The sequence below is a fragment of the Camarhynchus parvulus genome, chromosome 11 (assembly GCF_901933205.1).
Source record: "Camarhynchus parvulus chromosome 11, STF_HiC, whole genome shotgun sequence".
Classification (NCBI taxonomy): domain Eukaryota; kingdom Metazoa; phylum Chordata; class Aves; order Passeriformes; family Thraupidae; genus Camarhynchus; species Camarhynchus parvulus.
The window spans coordinates 20,263,381-20,276,546 of NC_044581.1; the positions used below are offsets into that span (position 1 = coordinate 20,263,381).

At 44.7% G+C, this 13,166-nt stretch overlaps 1 protein-coding gene across 2 annotated transcripts in view; it reads left to right on the top strand.

Annotated features, from left to right (window-relative positions):
• The window catches only part of PEPD (peptidase D), a 151,832-nt gene that overhangs the window by 134,780 nt on the left and 3,886 nt on the right, over positions 1–13,166 (top strand). For both annotated transcript variants that reach the window (XM_030955803.1, XM_030955802.1), the window contains one exon: positions 6,700–6,891. In XM_030955803.1, coding sequence (XP_030811663.1) covers positions 6,700–6,891 — 192 coding nt within the window. The remainder of the gene's footprint in view (positions 1–6,699; positions 6,892–13,166) is intronic.

Here is a 13,166-nt window from a genome sequence, read left to right on the forward strand (position 1 = left end):
GCAGTAGGAGAGAAAAAAACAAAACAGTAGTGCTCTGCTTTCAATTCCATGAAAAAAGTAAGGTATCATTGGTGTACTGGGGGGTTTTTGCTATACAATTTTCACTCATGGTATCTAAAGGTCACAAAAGACAAAGCCCTTTCATTTAAGACTATTGCCTATCTCTGCTTTCTGTGTGTCACAAGAAATTTGTTCATTAGATTTTAAATGGTGCTTGTCATTGATTTCATTCTGAAACTGTGTTCTTGGTATCTTTTGCAATTCTTTCTCTTATTTCTTATAAAACTCTTATAAATTATTCTAAATACTCCCCTCATCTTCCAGGCTAATGCTGTGCTTGTCAACCTGGTGATTTTTACTATTTGCTATCTCTTTTTTTATGAAACTTAGGTTCTAAGAAAAGAGAAAAAATACAGTCCATATGTTTTGTTCTTTCCATTATGATAGCACTGGAGCTTGGTAACATCAGAGGACCAGAAAGCAAAAATTATATGGGGAGTTCTGCTCAGAACCATGCTGTAGTGCTGGATTGAAAGCCAGCTCCAGCTGAATCATGAGGCAGCAGTGCCTCAAATAAGTGGCAGATGATTTTTCCTCATTCCCTGCAATAACAGGAAAGTTATTAGGTAACTTACACCTGATACCACCATTAATACTTAGAAAAAGAAGAAAACACTTGAAGTAAAATAGACAGTTAAACATCATGTGTCCTCTATTCCCCCAATATTAACTTTGAGCTGTGTCCCAAAAGCTCCAGCTAGTAATTAGATTCTCCTGCAGGGTGGGGGCTTTGATTTGCAAATGCCAGGAGTGATCTGTGGTGCTTGGGGCCCCTTCTCCTGGAGCCTGCTGCTGGTTTCAAAGGCAGCAGCTCCTGCAGGTGACTACGGGCAGCTCAGGCACAGATTGAATAAACTAATCTTCATTAGGAACACTCAGCAAGTGAAACAAGGGCTTAGGGAAGGGACCAGGAGACACCTGAAATGGAATTTGAGACTTTTATTTTCCTGGCTGCACAGAGCTCTGCTCTTTTTACATTAAATGAGCTAATTAGAAGTTAGCTGTATGCAGTGGGAGAACAGGGAAGAGTAAAAGAGCTGAGATTTCGCTTTGGTGCTCATTTCATATTATCTAAATGCAATGTTAGTATTCTGATTAATTTAAATACTTGATTGTACTTAGCTTGGTAAAGTGGTTTGGACTTGGCTGTACTGGATGTGTTCCAACTGGGACAGTCTGTCAGGCTCCAAAAAGTTCTGTGATGATTTAGCTGGAAAAGAGAATGTGAAACTTGATTGTGTCACTAATGAGCCTTTTACTGTGGTTCAGTATTTGCATTTATGAGTACCTCAGGTGTTCTGGGCCGTGGCTGGGGTTTGCTGCCATCACTGGCTTGAGGGAACTTTGGGGTGATGCCAACTTGCAGCCCCTGGTTTTGGCAGGCAGGGTGCCCTTGCATGTCTCTGCACTTTTGCATCTCCAGCTGCTGCCACAGCCCTGGGGGTGAGCACAGGGACATCACCTGTGGTTTTCGTCTGTTCTGGTCCAAAAACAAACCCAGGGTCAGGCCTGAGTGGGCCTGGAGCTGTCTCTGCTTCTGATTGCTTTGCCTGTGGAACAAGATCCAGCATGATACACAGTGGAGCTCTTCCATGGAAAAAGCAACATATTAACTATTGAGTTGCTTAGGAGCAGGCAGTGGTTCATCTTTGTACTGAGATATTCTGGGGATATTGCAAATTCTAGTCTTCCACAGCCCTTTTTCTGGGAAATAGGCAGATTTGCATACTTCCTAATTCCCTGCTCATTCCAAAAATAGCAATATTTTGTATTACTGTACACTTAATTTGAACTTTTATTTTGCTTACATAGTAATAAAATCAGTTTACATAATAATTCTCTGGTTCCCTTGACAGTCCTTATTGCTTAGCCCTGCTGGTTTTTGTTACCTTAGATGAACCATTAATTCGAATCCAATGTTCTTGGCAGGAGTACAGTCACAAATGACAGTGTCATACATCTGTGCTTACTGAGGGAGGAGTGTCTCAATCTTAAAATGTGATCAAATTTAGATGTGAACTACAAATAAAGTCAGTCTTAGAAAACAATTTCAGATATAGTCTGTTGTTGCAATATACAGGAGAATAAATTCAAAATTTGATTTTCACAGAATATAACTGCAAGTCTCTTTTTAGATGCCTAGGCATTAATATTTTCTAGACTATTCTGTACACTTTTTGGGGCAAATTACCAGCTTATACTTTCTGTCTGTGCAGCACTGTGACAAGGGTCCTGCTCAGTGGCCAGGCCTCCTGGATAGAATGGTGATAGGAACAGGTACCCCCACAGCTGCTGTACCAGCACTCACATTTTCACTCTTCATTTCTTCTTACTGCAAAAAAACCATCATGGTCATTGTTGAAAACAAAGCTTGAGTTGTTCAGCTGTGAGACGTAGGGAAGGTTCCTCCTCACAAAGAAGGAAATCCATTAATGGCAGGAGAGTCCTGCTGATGGCTGACAGTGTGAGGTTGCCCTGTTGGGCTTTGGTCCCAAGAGAGCTTGACTTGATGAAAAATGGCAAGTCTTGTTTCAGACTGTCATCTTCTGTTTGGGGATTGTGGTGTTTCAGTCATTAAGAAAGGTCCTCAGTTCATCCCACTTTCCATAAACAAGCACAGCAGAGTGAGAGCTGTCAGCCACTGGACCTGATGGGTGTGGTGACTCCCAAGGTGGTCATGAGTGCCCAGAGATCAGATGTCCCTTGGGAGGCTGAAGCCATGGTCTGGTAGGTGTTTAATCCAGCGCTGTTCTCAAAAGAAGAGATTTTGTCATCCACTCAGCTTGGTCATGGCCCCTCTCTGCTCATTTCCTGTGCCAGCTCATTTTGTCCTTCAGCCTCCTTGGAGCTGGGGCTGTCCTCTGCTCAGAGTGAGTGGGCACATACAAGGCACAGCCAGAACCTGTCTCTGCAGCCATTTCACACATCTCCTGCTGAGCACCCTGCCAGTCTCTGTTCAAAGGGACGAGCCCACCCACTGCTGTCCTGCTTGTTTTTCAGCTCTGCAAAGCTGAGCAGTGCTCCCCGTTCTTTGGAGGCCCTCTAGAGATGCTTTCATGGCAGGGATAGAGCTGCACCAGCACCTGCAGAATCCAAACACCTGGAGATGAAACCTAGAGCCGCACAACCCAGGGCTGAGACAGGATGGAGGGAATAGCAAAAAGACTTTGTGAATTCCTTCCAGAGAAGTTAGAATTTTATTTTAGGGTGAGCAGCAATATTCAGGTGCCTTGGGAAGTCTCCCTGCATTGCTGAGAGACATTTCCAAATGTGTGTCTTGGGTCTTGTTGCTGTTAGCTCCTTGGAGGAAGAGCTAAAAGCAGGATCAGACTGCTAGCAGTCTAGAGAAAATGCCTGCCATTGCTTTAGCAGCTGTTCAGAGGTAAATAAAGGGGGCTGCTGAGGCTTTATTGTCACACTTGATGTTAAACACCATTTATTTTAAGGAAAGGCAAAAAAATATGGATGCTGTGCCAGGGCTGCCTTCAGAGGATGTTTGCGATTGTTTTCCTCGCTCTGCATTTGTCTTTCTAGCATCTGTCTTGGATTGACTGCCTTGGAAAAGGCATTTACAAGCAGAATTGAGAAGTGTACTTAAAAGCCAGATCTGGGTTGTTTGTTGTAAAGTAGCAGATAGATTGTTGGCCAGGCACCAAAAGGTCCAGACACTAATCTAATTGTTTACAGCTCATGGAGAGATTAATCCACAAGATTGGATGCCCTCATTTCCTTTACACATTACAATGAATGTGTGAAATGCCAAACCCCAAAGGGCAGTGTGAGAGAAAAAAAATGGCTCCATTTCAGTGCAGTTATTGTTTCAAGTTTAGAAATATATTGATTTTCTTTGAGTTTTGATAAGAGTACAAATTCAAAATGCCTTGCTTAATATTACAGTATTCTTGTTTCCTAGGCTCAGTAAAACAAAACCATGTTTTCTTATTTTGGTGTAATATATAGTGCTCTGCAAAGTCCAGATCAAACATATGCCATAAAACTCATCAAACACACAGTCAAAATGGGCAAACCTGTGTCCAAATGTTCAGGCTGGTCAGCTCTAGAAATCTTGGCTGCTGTAAGATGCTGTACATTGGAACAGAATAAGCTCTGCAAAGAGAACAAAAGCAACCCCAGCCTTGCTTGGCTAACCAGTGGGGATAGAGCAACCATGATGGAGGGGCTGCTGCAAAGCAGTATTTCTGTAAAATAGCCTTTCTCTGAACTGAAAGTGGAGCTCAAGAGCAAACAGTGCTGCAGGGCTGTGTCCCCTGTGAAGAGGGAATGCTTCAGTAAAGGAGAACATGGGTAATGTGCAGGTGTGCTCCAGCCTCCCTCCATCCCCCTGGCACGAGCAGGGGAGCTGGGCTGTGCCAGAACAGGGTGCCCCACGCCGAGGGTGCTGCTGGGCTGGGTTTGTCTGGGGGAAAGGGGAAGCTTCATCCTCGTGGCACCAGTGATGCTGGGAGTGATGCTGGCACCAGCTGCCCCTTCTGCCAGCAGGGGAAAGCACCGTGGCTTTGGGCAGAAGCAAGACTCAGGAAAGCTGTGTGGAAACCAGATAAATAGTGCTGTGGTCTCACAGATGTGTTAACCTCTGATGTGCTGGCTGAAGCAGAGAAGGTTTCTTGAGCAGAGTGTGTGAGCAGGATTGAAAGCTGCTGGGCCTGTGAGCTGCTCACAGGTCGTTACAAATAGTTTGTTGGGGAAATTTTGCTGCCATTGCAAAGAATTTTCAAAAAGCTAATGGGATTGAGATATGTTTATTCTGATATTGCAATACCTGACACATTTGGGGGAAAGAAAATTATTACCCAGAACTATTCTTTGCTGTGTTTCTAATTCCTTGACTAAGCACGTCCTCATATATCATTTTATTTTACCAGCTTTTGGGAAGGAGAGAATATTTTGCTAGTTCAGACTTGTTTTGACTTAACTTTTAATAATACTAATCAGCACCATGTTGCCTGAAAGTCTGAATCTGACAAAAGTTTAGTTTAAATGGGCTGCTTTTATGAGGTCATGTGTAGACTCATTGCTCCTGAATCAAGATCATAAATGTGTAATTTTAATAACATTTGGTGAGAATAAGTATTTGCATATCCTTGGAGAAATTGTTCTCTGCTGCATAGTTCAGCTGTTTCAGCCATGACGTGGCAGGGGCATTTCAAGATTTGCATGCCACTTTACAATACCATACCTTGCAAGGGAGGGTAGGGCAAGGAATAGTGCAAGGAAGTATTTCTGCTTTGTAGCGCAGTATTTCTCCCAAGGTAGAGAGTAACTGTTGCTATAGGACACAAAATGAAGCAACACACACACTGGAACCTCCAAGGTAAAAAGAAGGGAAGTTTATTTTCTGACTCCAACATTTATAGACTTTCAAAAGTGACAGTGGACTGGAGGGTGAAAGTGCCACCTCTCCAATCACACTGGACAAACCAACAGTCCATCAACTTTCTCCTCCTCCAGAAAAGAATGTAAAACAATAATTATTTACATAAAAGTGCGTGAGAAACTTCATTACAAGAATGTAAACATCAGAAGGCTTAGAAGAACTTAGAAGAACAGGGCAACAAGTAACAGTACCAAGCATATCCAAAGCCAGGATTTCTGTGGTGCAAAAAGCAGTTGGGGCGTTGAGCTGAAATCTGGTCATCACTCTGTGTGGAAGCTAAATGAGGGCTGATGGGAGGGAGGTAATTGCATAGCTAAGTTTCAATCCTCTGTGATTATTTTTTATATTTTGTGTGTCTTATGGAGCAGTCAGCACAGGAGGGCTTGCTGTAAGGTGCTCCATGTGCTGGTGTCTGTGAGAGCTGGTTATAGTGCAGGCAACCCGTGATGAGGGGAGAGAATGATGAGGAGGACTCCATCATATCAGAAGGCTAATTAATTATACGATATTATTCTATATTATATTACACTATATTGCATTACATTTAAACTGAATCTGCCAAGCACTCAACTGCACAGAATCTCGTGACTGTCAGCCCATGGTCTGGACACACACACACACCTGGCCCTGATACGCCAAATGTGGTGGTGCTCACAGGGGTCCCAGGATGAGAGAAGAGACAAGAATCCTGACTCCATGTTTCAGAAGGCTGATTTGTTATTTTATTATATATATTATATTAAAAGAAAATGATATATTAAAACTATACTAAAAGAATAGAAGAAAGGATTTCATCAGAAGGTTAGCAAGGAAAGGGAAAGGAATGGAATGATAATAAAATCTTGTGACTGACCAGAGTCTGAGCCAGCTGACTGTGATTGGCCATTAATTAGAAACAACCACATGAGACCAATCACAGATGCACCTGTTGCATTCCACAGCAGCAGATAATTATTGTTTACATTTAGTTTCTGAGGCCTCTCAGCTTCTCAGGAGAAAAGATCCTAATGAAAGGATTTTTCATAAAATATGTCCGTGACAGCCAAGGAAACAAAACACCATCACTGGGTACACAATCTCCACATTGCATTCTACTTGGCACAACACAGGCACAGCAAATGAGATAAGAATTGTTTTGATCATTCCCTGAGGTTCAGAGAATGTGAATCCCAGCAATATTTTTGGGCAGATTGCCTTGTGTTTGTGTGTGAGGAGGAAGGTGACGGTGTGTGTGTGTCGCGCAGGGCGTGGAGCGCGCGGAGGAGCCGGGGCTGCGCAGCCTGCGCACGGCGCGCCGCCTGCAGCCGGGCATGGTGCTCACCATCGAGCCGGGCATCTACTTCATCCAGCCCCTCCTGGAGCAGGCCCTGCACGACCCTGCCCAGGCCTGCTTCATCGACAGAGACGTCCTGCAGCGCTTCAGGGCGTTCGGCGGGGTGAGTATTCTTAGCAGATGGTTTCCTTAATTGGTGTTCTCTTTGTTCGTCCTTACGATGTATCCTGTATCCGAGCAGAAGTCTTTTGGGACTTACAACTTTTGGGACTTCTTATAACTCCCAAAATCTTACACCTTTTGGGAGTTGTAATGTACTGCACATAGGGCTGTTCCTTGAAGCAGCACCTTGAGTCATTCAGGCCGTTTGACTCTACAGACAAACTGGGGAGTTTTAGTCTAAATTTTAATGTGTTTTTTCACTAGTGATTAATGATAGACCCATATTATCCCATTGACTGAGATATCCTCTTCCAGCACTATACAGTGGCTTGCCAGGTAAGTGTTTTGTCTAATGTGTGAAACATGTATGTTATGAAAGATGAGACTGAGTTCTGTAGTCCAGAGTTGGCTTCCTTGACAGCAGCACAGTCCAGTGCTTCCTGCTGGGTCAGAAGAGCCTGATGCAGTTTAGGGTGGGGAGGCAGTAGATGGAAACAGAAATAATTGCTCTTACAGGATTATTGACAGAATGGCATGAAACCTGTGCCTTGGGGGAGCCTTCCCTGTTTCCAGAAGAATGGCTGATGGGGTTCCAGAGCCCCAGTGCCCAGTGTGGCAGGCTCAGGCAGCAGTGGGCACAGGAGGATTGGCACAGTGGGCACAGGGGAGGTAGAGGTGATCTGGGCAATCATTCCAGCAGCAGCTGCTGGGCAAGTGGAGGGGCCTTGGCTGTGCATGCTGTCCAGGGCACGTCTCCCATTCAAAGCCACCACCCTCAGAGAGCATTCAGCAGCTGCAGTGCTTCCAGTGAGCTTTCATTTCAGCAGGGCAAGCCTTTGTAGGGTGCCACATTGTTCCTGCACAGAGATAGAGCAGGCAGCTGCCATGCCCCATCCTCCCCTGGCTCTTCTGCCAAGTCTCAATACAGCAAACAGTAACTGGCTGTGGTGGTGATTTTCTGGTAGGAAAAGTCACTCATTAGGAATTGTCTGCTGCTGCCTTTGACTGATTTATCACTGTACCCCAGCCCTGAGAGGGTGATTACTGTAGCACTTTGCTCTGAGCTGCCTTGGAAGCACCAGCCCTGACAGAACAGTCGTGTGTGCTCTCCCTGGTCATGGGAGCCAACCAGGCTCCAGGGCAGCCACCCATGGTGTGGGTGCAGCCTTGTTGGGAGACACAGGACTTTACCCTTGCTGGTGTTTAATTCACTGCTGAGGTCTGGGACATTATCTGTCTCTGTGTTGTTTCTTTATCAAGATTTGCCAGCCAGAGAGCTGAGGTACTGGTGAACAAAAGGCAGCTAATTCTGCATTTCCTAACTGGGAGCACATTCTGTGTGACAGCACACACTGAAATGTACTTTAAAAGAACACTGTGATGTGCTTGTGTACCTTCACACTGCAATGGAAACGGGTTTAAATGTCTCCATTTTCCATGTAAACATGCTCTGTGGGAGTTTTTGGGCAATTGAATTGATTCCCGGTGGGCTTTCCCTGAAATTGCTCAGCAAAGCCCACATTTTTCCCAAATGGCTGTGAATGCCCACTCCATTTCTGCAGCCTGAGCTGTGCCTGTGGCTCACCTTCTGCCTGTGCTTGCACAGAATAGGAGTGACAGCCTGGGATCTCCACCTTGGTAATAAGTTGCTGGATCAGGCACTTTTGTTCCAGAGATTTCAAGCAAACTTTGTTCCCTCATTTTTGTTTAGCTTCCTGTAATGATGACTTGTAAGGAGAGCTAGCCAACAAACTTTGCTAAAAGAAGGGGCAGCCCAAAAACGATTGAGCAAAAATCTTAATCTCTGATCCCCCTGTGAACAATACATTTTACTTAGAGAGAAAAAAATAATAATACACACATACCCTGAGCCAGATGTTGTCACTTGATTTTGTCCAGGAGAAGAATGAAAATAAAATCTAAGACTGGAATACATCTGAATATTTCTGAATTCTTCACAAAAGCTGAATTATAGAGCAATCAAAATAAGTTTTTCCATCTTTACCCTTCTGACTTGATTCTGCATAAAAGAAAATGCAAATTGTGCTGTGTAGAGTGCTCAGTTATGAACAAAATGTTTCATTCTAGTTTATCCAGAGTCAGTGAGTATTTCTCACAAAAGCATGCCAGAAAACTTTCTTTCTATGGGATTAAAAAATATCTTTTTTAACCTTTTTTTAAAAAGCCCATTTTTTTAAATGACAAATATTAATAGTACAGGGGCTACTGTTGGTGTCAGTTGTAGCTGAAGAGTTCACTACAACCAGTCCAATCTTCCTTCAAGTGTAAAAGTAAAACACATTCTACAAAAGGAAATAAGTTGTGCATTTCTCTCTGCAGAGAGAGAAATGTTCTTGATTTGGTTTAGTGTAATTCACTTCAAAAATGAGCTAACATTCACTGAAGTAACACCACTGTAATTCTAAGTAAGTCTGTCCACACGGGGAATTTGTGGATTTTTTATAAATTCACCTTGAATTCATGGTTTTTTTGGGCTTTCAGTAATTTTCTTGACTGTGCCAAGTCTCTGCATTGAGAAGCAAAGCCCTTGTGGTGTGCCAGGAAGGGCAAGGCTGAAGCCATTGAGCGTAATTTGTGCTGGCTGGAGTTGGCCATGAGGAGATTGTGGGAGCTGCAGGAGCAGGGCAGGAGAGGCAGTGTGAGGTGTCCATGCCCTGCAGGGCAGGTCCATCAGCAGCCCTTCCACCTTCGTGCTCAGCTCAGCCTTTGGGGCTGTCCCTGCTGCTCAGGGACCTCCTGACTGGGGCTTTTCCCCTCCCCTGGGTCAAGGCCAGGTCCCTGCAGGGGGAAGCAGGCAGTGCCCAGGGGATGTTGCCTCTCTGAAGCCCTGCACTCTTTACTTGACAGCTGTTGGGTTCAGTCCTTCACAAACTTCCTTGGCCAGTTTTGGGACGTTTCAGTCACATGCACTTCAGTTCTCCATCTGCAAACCCAAGGTCCAGTTCAGCCAGGTCAGAGCTCCTGTGGGACGAGGGCTGCTGCTGGATCTGGCACAGTGCCTGGCCCAGGGCACCTTTGCTCTGCCTGGACTCTGCCCCACAGGCTCCTGAATAAACACAGATGTGCAAATACAGGGAGGTGCATACAGTTGTATGTATTGCTCAGGAAAAGCAGCTGAATCCTCGGGGAAGGGGAAATGCTGACTCCAAATGCTGCCCTTTAGGGTTTGACATTTCCATTCTTCATAAGCTGATTACTGATTCATGCAGTTCATATGATGTTTTCTCAAAGTAAAGCCATTCAGTCTTTCTTTGGCCTTACACATTCAGTCTCTGTTCAGGCTTTATTTTCCCTAGGATTTGTAGAACTAGCACTAGACTTAATATCTGAAAGCTGTGCAACTTAGAGGAAATGCTGAAAGGCAGATGGGTGGTAAATGCATTACTTTCATTTACAGATTTTTCTCATTTAAAAATTAAACAGTTTTACAAAGCCCAGGAACTTGAAGATCTGCTAATATTACAATATGTTTCAAAACAGTAGTACCTCCCTTACTCAGAATAAATGCTAAACCAAATAAAGAGCAAGACAACTGCTTCTACCTTGGGTTCAGAGAGCCATAAAGTTGTCTCTGTCCTGATTTTATTTTTCAGAAGATTAGGCTCTGTTTTTCTGAGTTTATGGTGAATTTGTATTGTGAAATGAAATTGTTTACTAGGCAGTAAACATTATGCTCATCTACTTTTTAATATTGCTTATTGTATCACAGTAATAGTGCTGCACAGCATTTCTACAAAAGTTTTCATGGGAAAGCAGTTGTCACAATGTACATACTTAACTTCCTTTGAAAGTTCTCCCTAGGGAAGTGATAGATGTAGACAACCCAAAAACTACTGCTAGGTGCTTATAAACCTTCTTCAGCCCTTTTCTCTTGTCTAATTAACATAATTAGGTTAAAGTAAGACCAGCTATTTCTAACCTGTATTTAGATTGTAGTTTAATGCTTCTTTTTGAGTCTGGATGAAGGGACTGGGCACCTGAGGCTTTTTTCTCCATCTGTATCAGTTAATCTAATTAAATCTATGGCCTCACTCTACTGATATTGATCCTCTTCTATAAAAATGTCAACATTTGAATGTGGACATTTAAAATAAAGGTTCTCTTGACACGAGGGCTTGGTTGTGAATGAAACCTGCTTGTGCCAAGAAGAGTCCAGCATGGGATGAGATTTCCTGAGCACAGAGCACATACAGCAAACACCTTGGCACAGGCACTGTGGAACAGCAGCAAAGTGCCTTCCTTCCCTGCAGCCTGCGTTTGGTGCAGCAGCTCTGCTTCCTACCCAGTCCCTCTCAGCAGAAGTCAAACTCTGCTCAGGATTAGCTTGCTCTGTTAAAAATGATTGGGAAGTCGATGGCTGAGTTGAAATAAGCTCCCTTGCCTGCACAGCTGCCTCTGTAGGAGCAGACCCAGGGTCCTCCAGCCAGACCTGTGCCTGTCTGCTTTGGATGGTCCCACGTGTGGCCATGTCCTGGCATCATTTCCAGGCAGCTGTCCCACTCTGAGGTCTTGCAGTGATAGTGTTGCTGCTTTCCACAGCCATAATCAAACAAATGATCAATAGATGAAAAAAAAAAAAAAGGGGGACATTTCATCAGTTGCCTTTTTTGGCATCTGGCATCTGTCATCATGCAAATCAGGATTATTTAATTGGCCAAAAGAGTTTCTCGATTGTCAAAAGCCTCGTATATATATTATCATCCAAAAGAAATTAGTAAGAGTTTCAACCCTGTTTCTGTTGGAAGGTAACTCAGGAGGCTCTGGGGAGCAGGGCTGTGTTAGTAAGTGAGGACAAAGTGCGAGGCTGTAGGGGCTGACAGCAGCCCTGGTATTTAACTCCTGTGCTGTCCTTGGCTGTGCCCCCAGGCCCTGCTTTGGGACGGAGCTGGGGCCATTGAGTGGAGCCACATGATGGCCTGCTGCTGGTGTCAGGCAGTTGTGCAATCAGGTCTAGCTAGACAGATCATGCCACTGCCCTTGATAAGAAAAAGGCATTTTTGGAGCAGTCCTGGCATTCCTGGCCACTGCATCTTTACAGGAGTGGTTTTTTGAAGTCTGCCATTTCACACCAAGAAAGTAAAGCCTCCCAAGCTGGGGGTGCAGAGAGCCTCACACTTCAGTGCCCAACTCCAAACCACTCTGTAGCCCTGAAACAAGCAGTACTAATGAACAAAGAGCCTGCAAACAGGGACAGCTCTGAGAGCAAGTTTCATAACCACTGTCCCCCTCTGGGAAAGGCAGTCCCAGACCAGTCATCCTTGCCAGAGATCCAGCATCTTTTGTCCATTTGGACAGAAGACAAGACCAAATGACAGGCTCTCCTGTGGGGAAGGTTTTGCAGGTCCTCTGAAGCTGCTTCTTGCTGCTGCTGAGTTTAAACTCAGGGTGAAGCATGGAGGGTGTGAAGGAAAACAGCAAATGAAACAATTTCCTTCCCCTTGAGAGCCTCTTCCTCTGCACTCATGTTGCTTTTAGGCAAAGGAAAAATTATGCACTGAAAATGGGGAATCTGACTTTTCTCTTGTGGCAAGCATCCATTTCAGGTGAGATTCATCCAGTACAGGAAGGATTAGATTCTGGGGAAAGAAGTGGCCTGTTCTTAGGGAGTGGTGGGTGGTCCCAGGGACCAGTGGTTCTGTGTGCCTCCATCCACATCCCAGAGAGCATTTGGAGTTGCTGATGCTGAGCAGGCTGATGGGACAGTGCTGGCTCTCCCCCTTTTCACAGCAGATCACAGCTGGGCTGTGACACAGATTGTGTGATCTCCTAACAATGCTCCTCCTGTACAAGGAGTCACAGGGCATGGCCCTCATCCTCCTCCATCTGGTCACTCTCAGTCCCCTCCTTTGGCAGCTCCAGCCCCTGTGTGCTCTCCTCATTCAGGATGTCTCACTTGTCACCTCCACCAGGATCTCCCTCCCTGGGCTCCTTAGCCAGTCCCAGCTCTCTCTGTCCATTATTTGTCAGTCCTGTCTCACCTCACTGTCCCTTCCTTTCCCTGGTCCTTACATCACTCTCACCTATTTCCCAGCTGCTTCCCCATCCTGATTTTCTCTTGTGGCCTAGATAGAGAACAGCAGACAGACACCTTGCCCCAGTTGTTCTTCCCCACTGTAGTCTAGCTTTCATTGCTCTGCTTTAAGTCAGTTCATCCTCCCAAAGAGTGCAGAGGTATTGTGAAGTCATGAAGCACTGAACTGGAAAGCACAAACCACTTTTCTTGGTTTTTTGCTAGTTACTGGTCAAGAGGCTGAA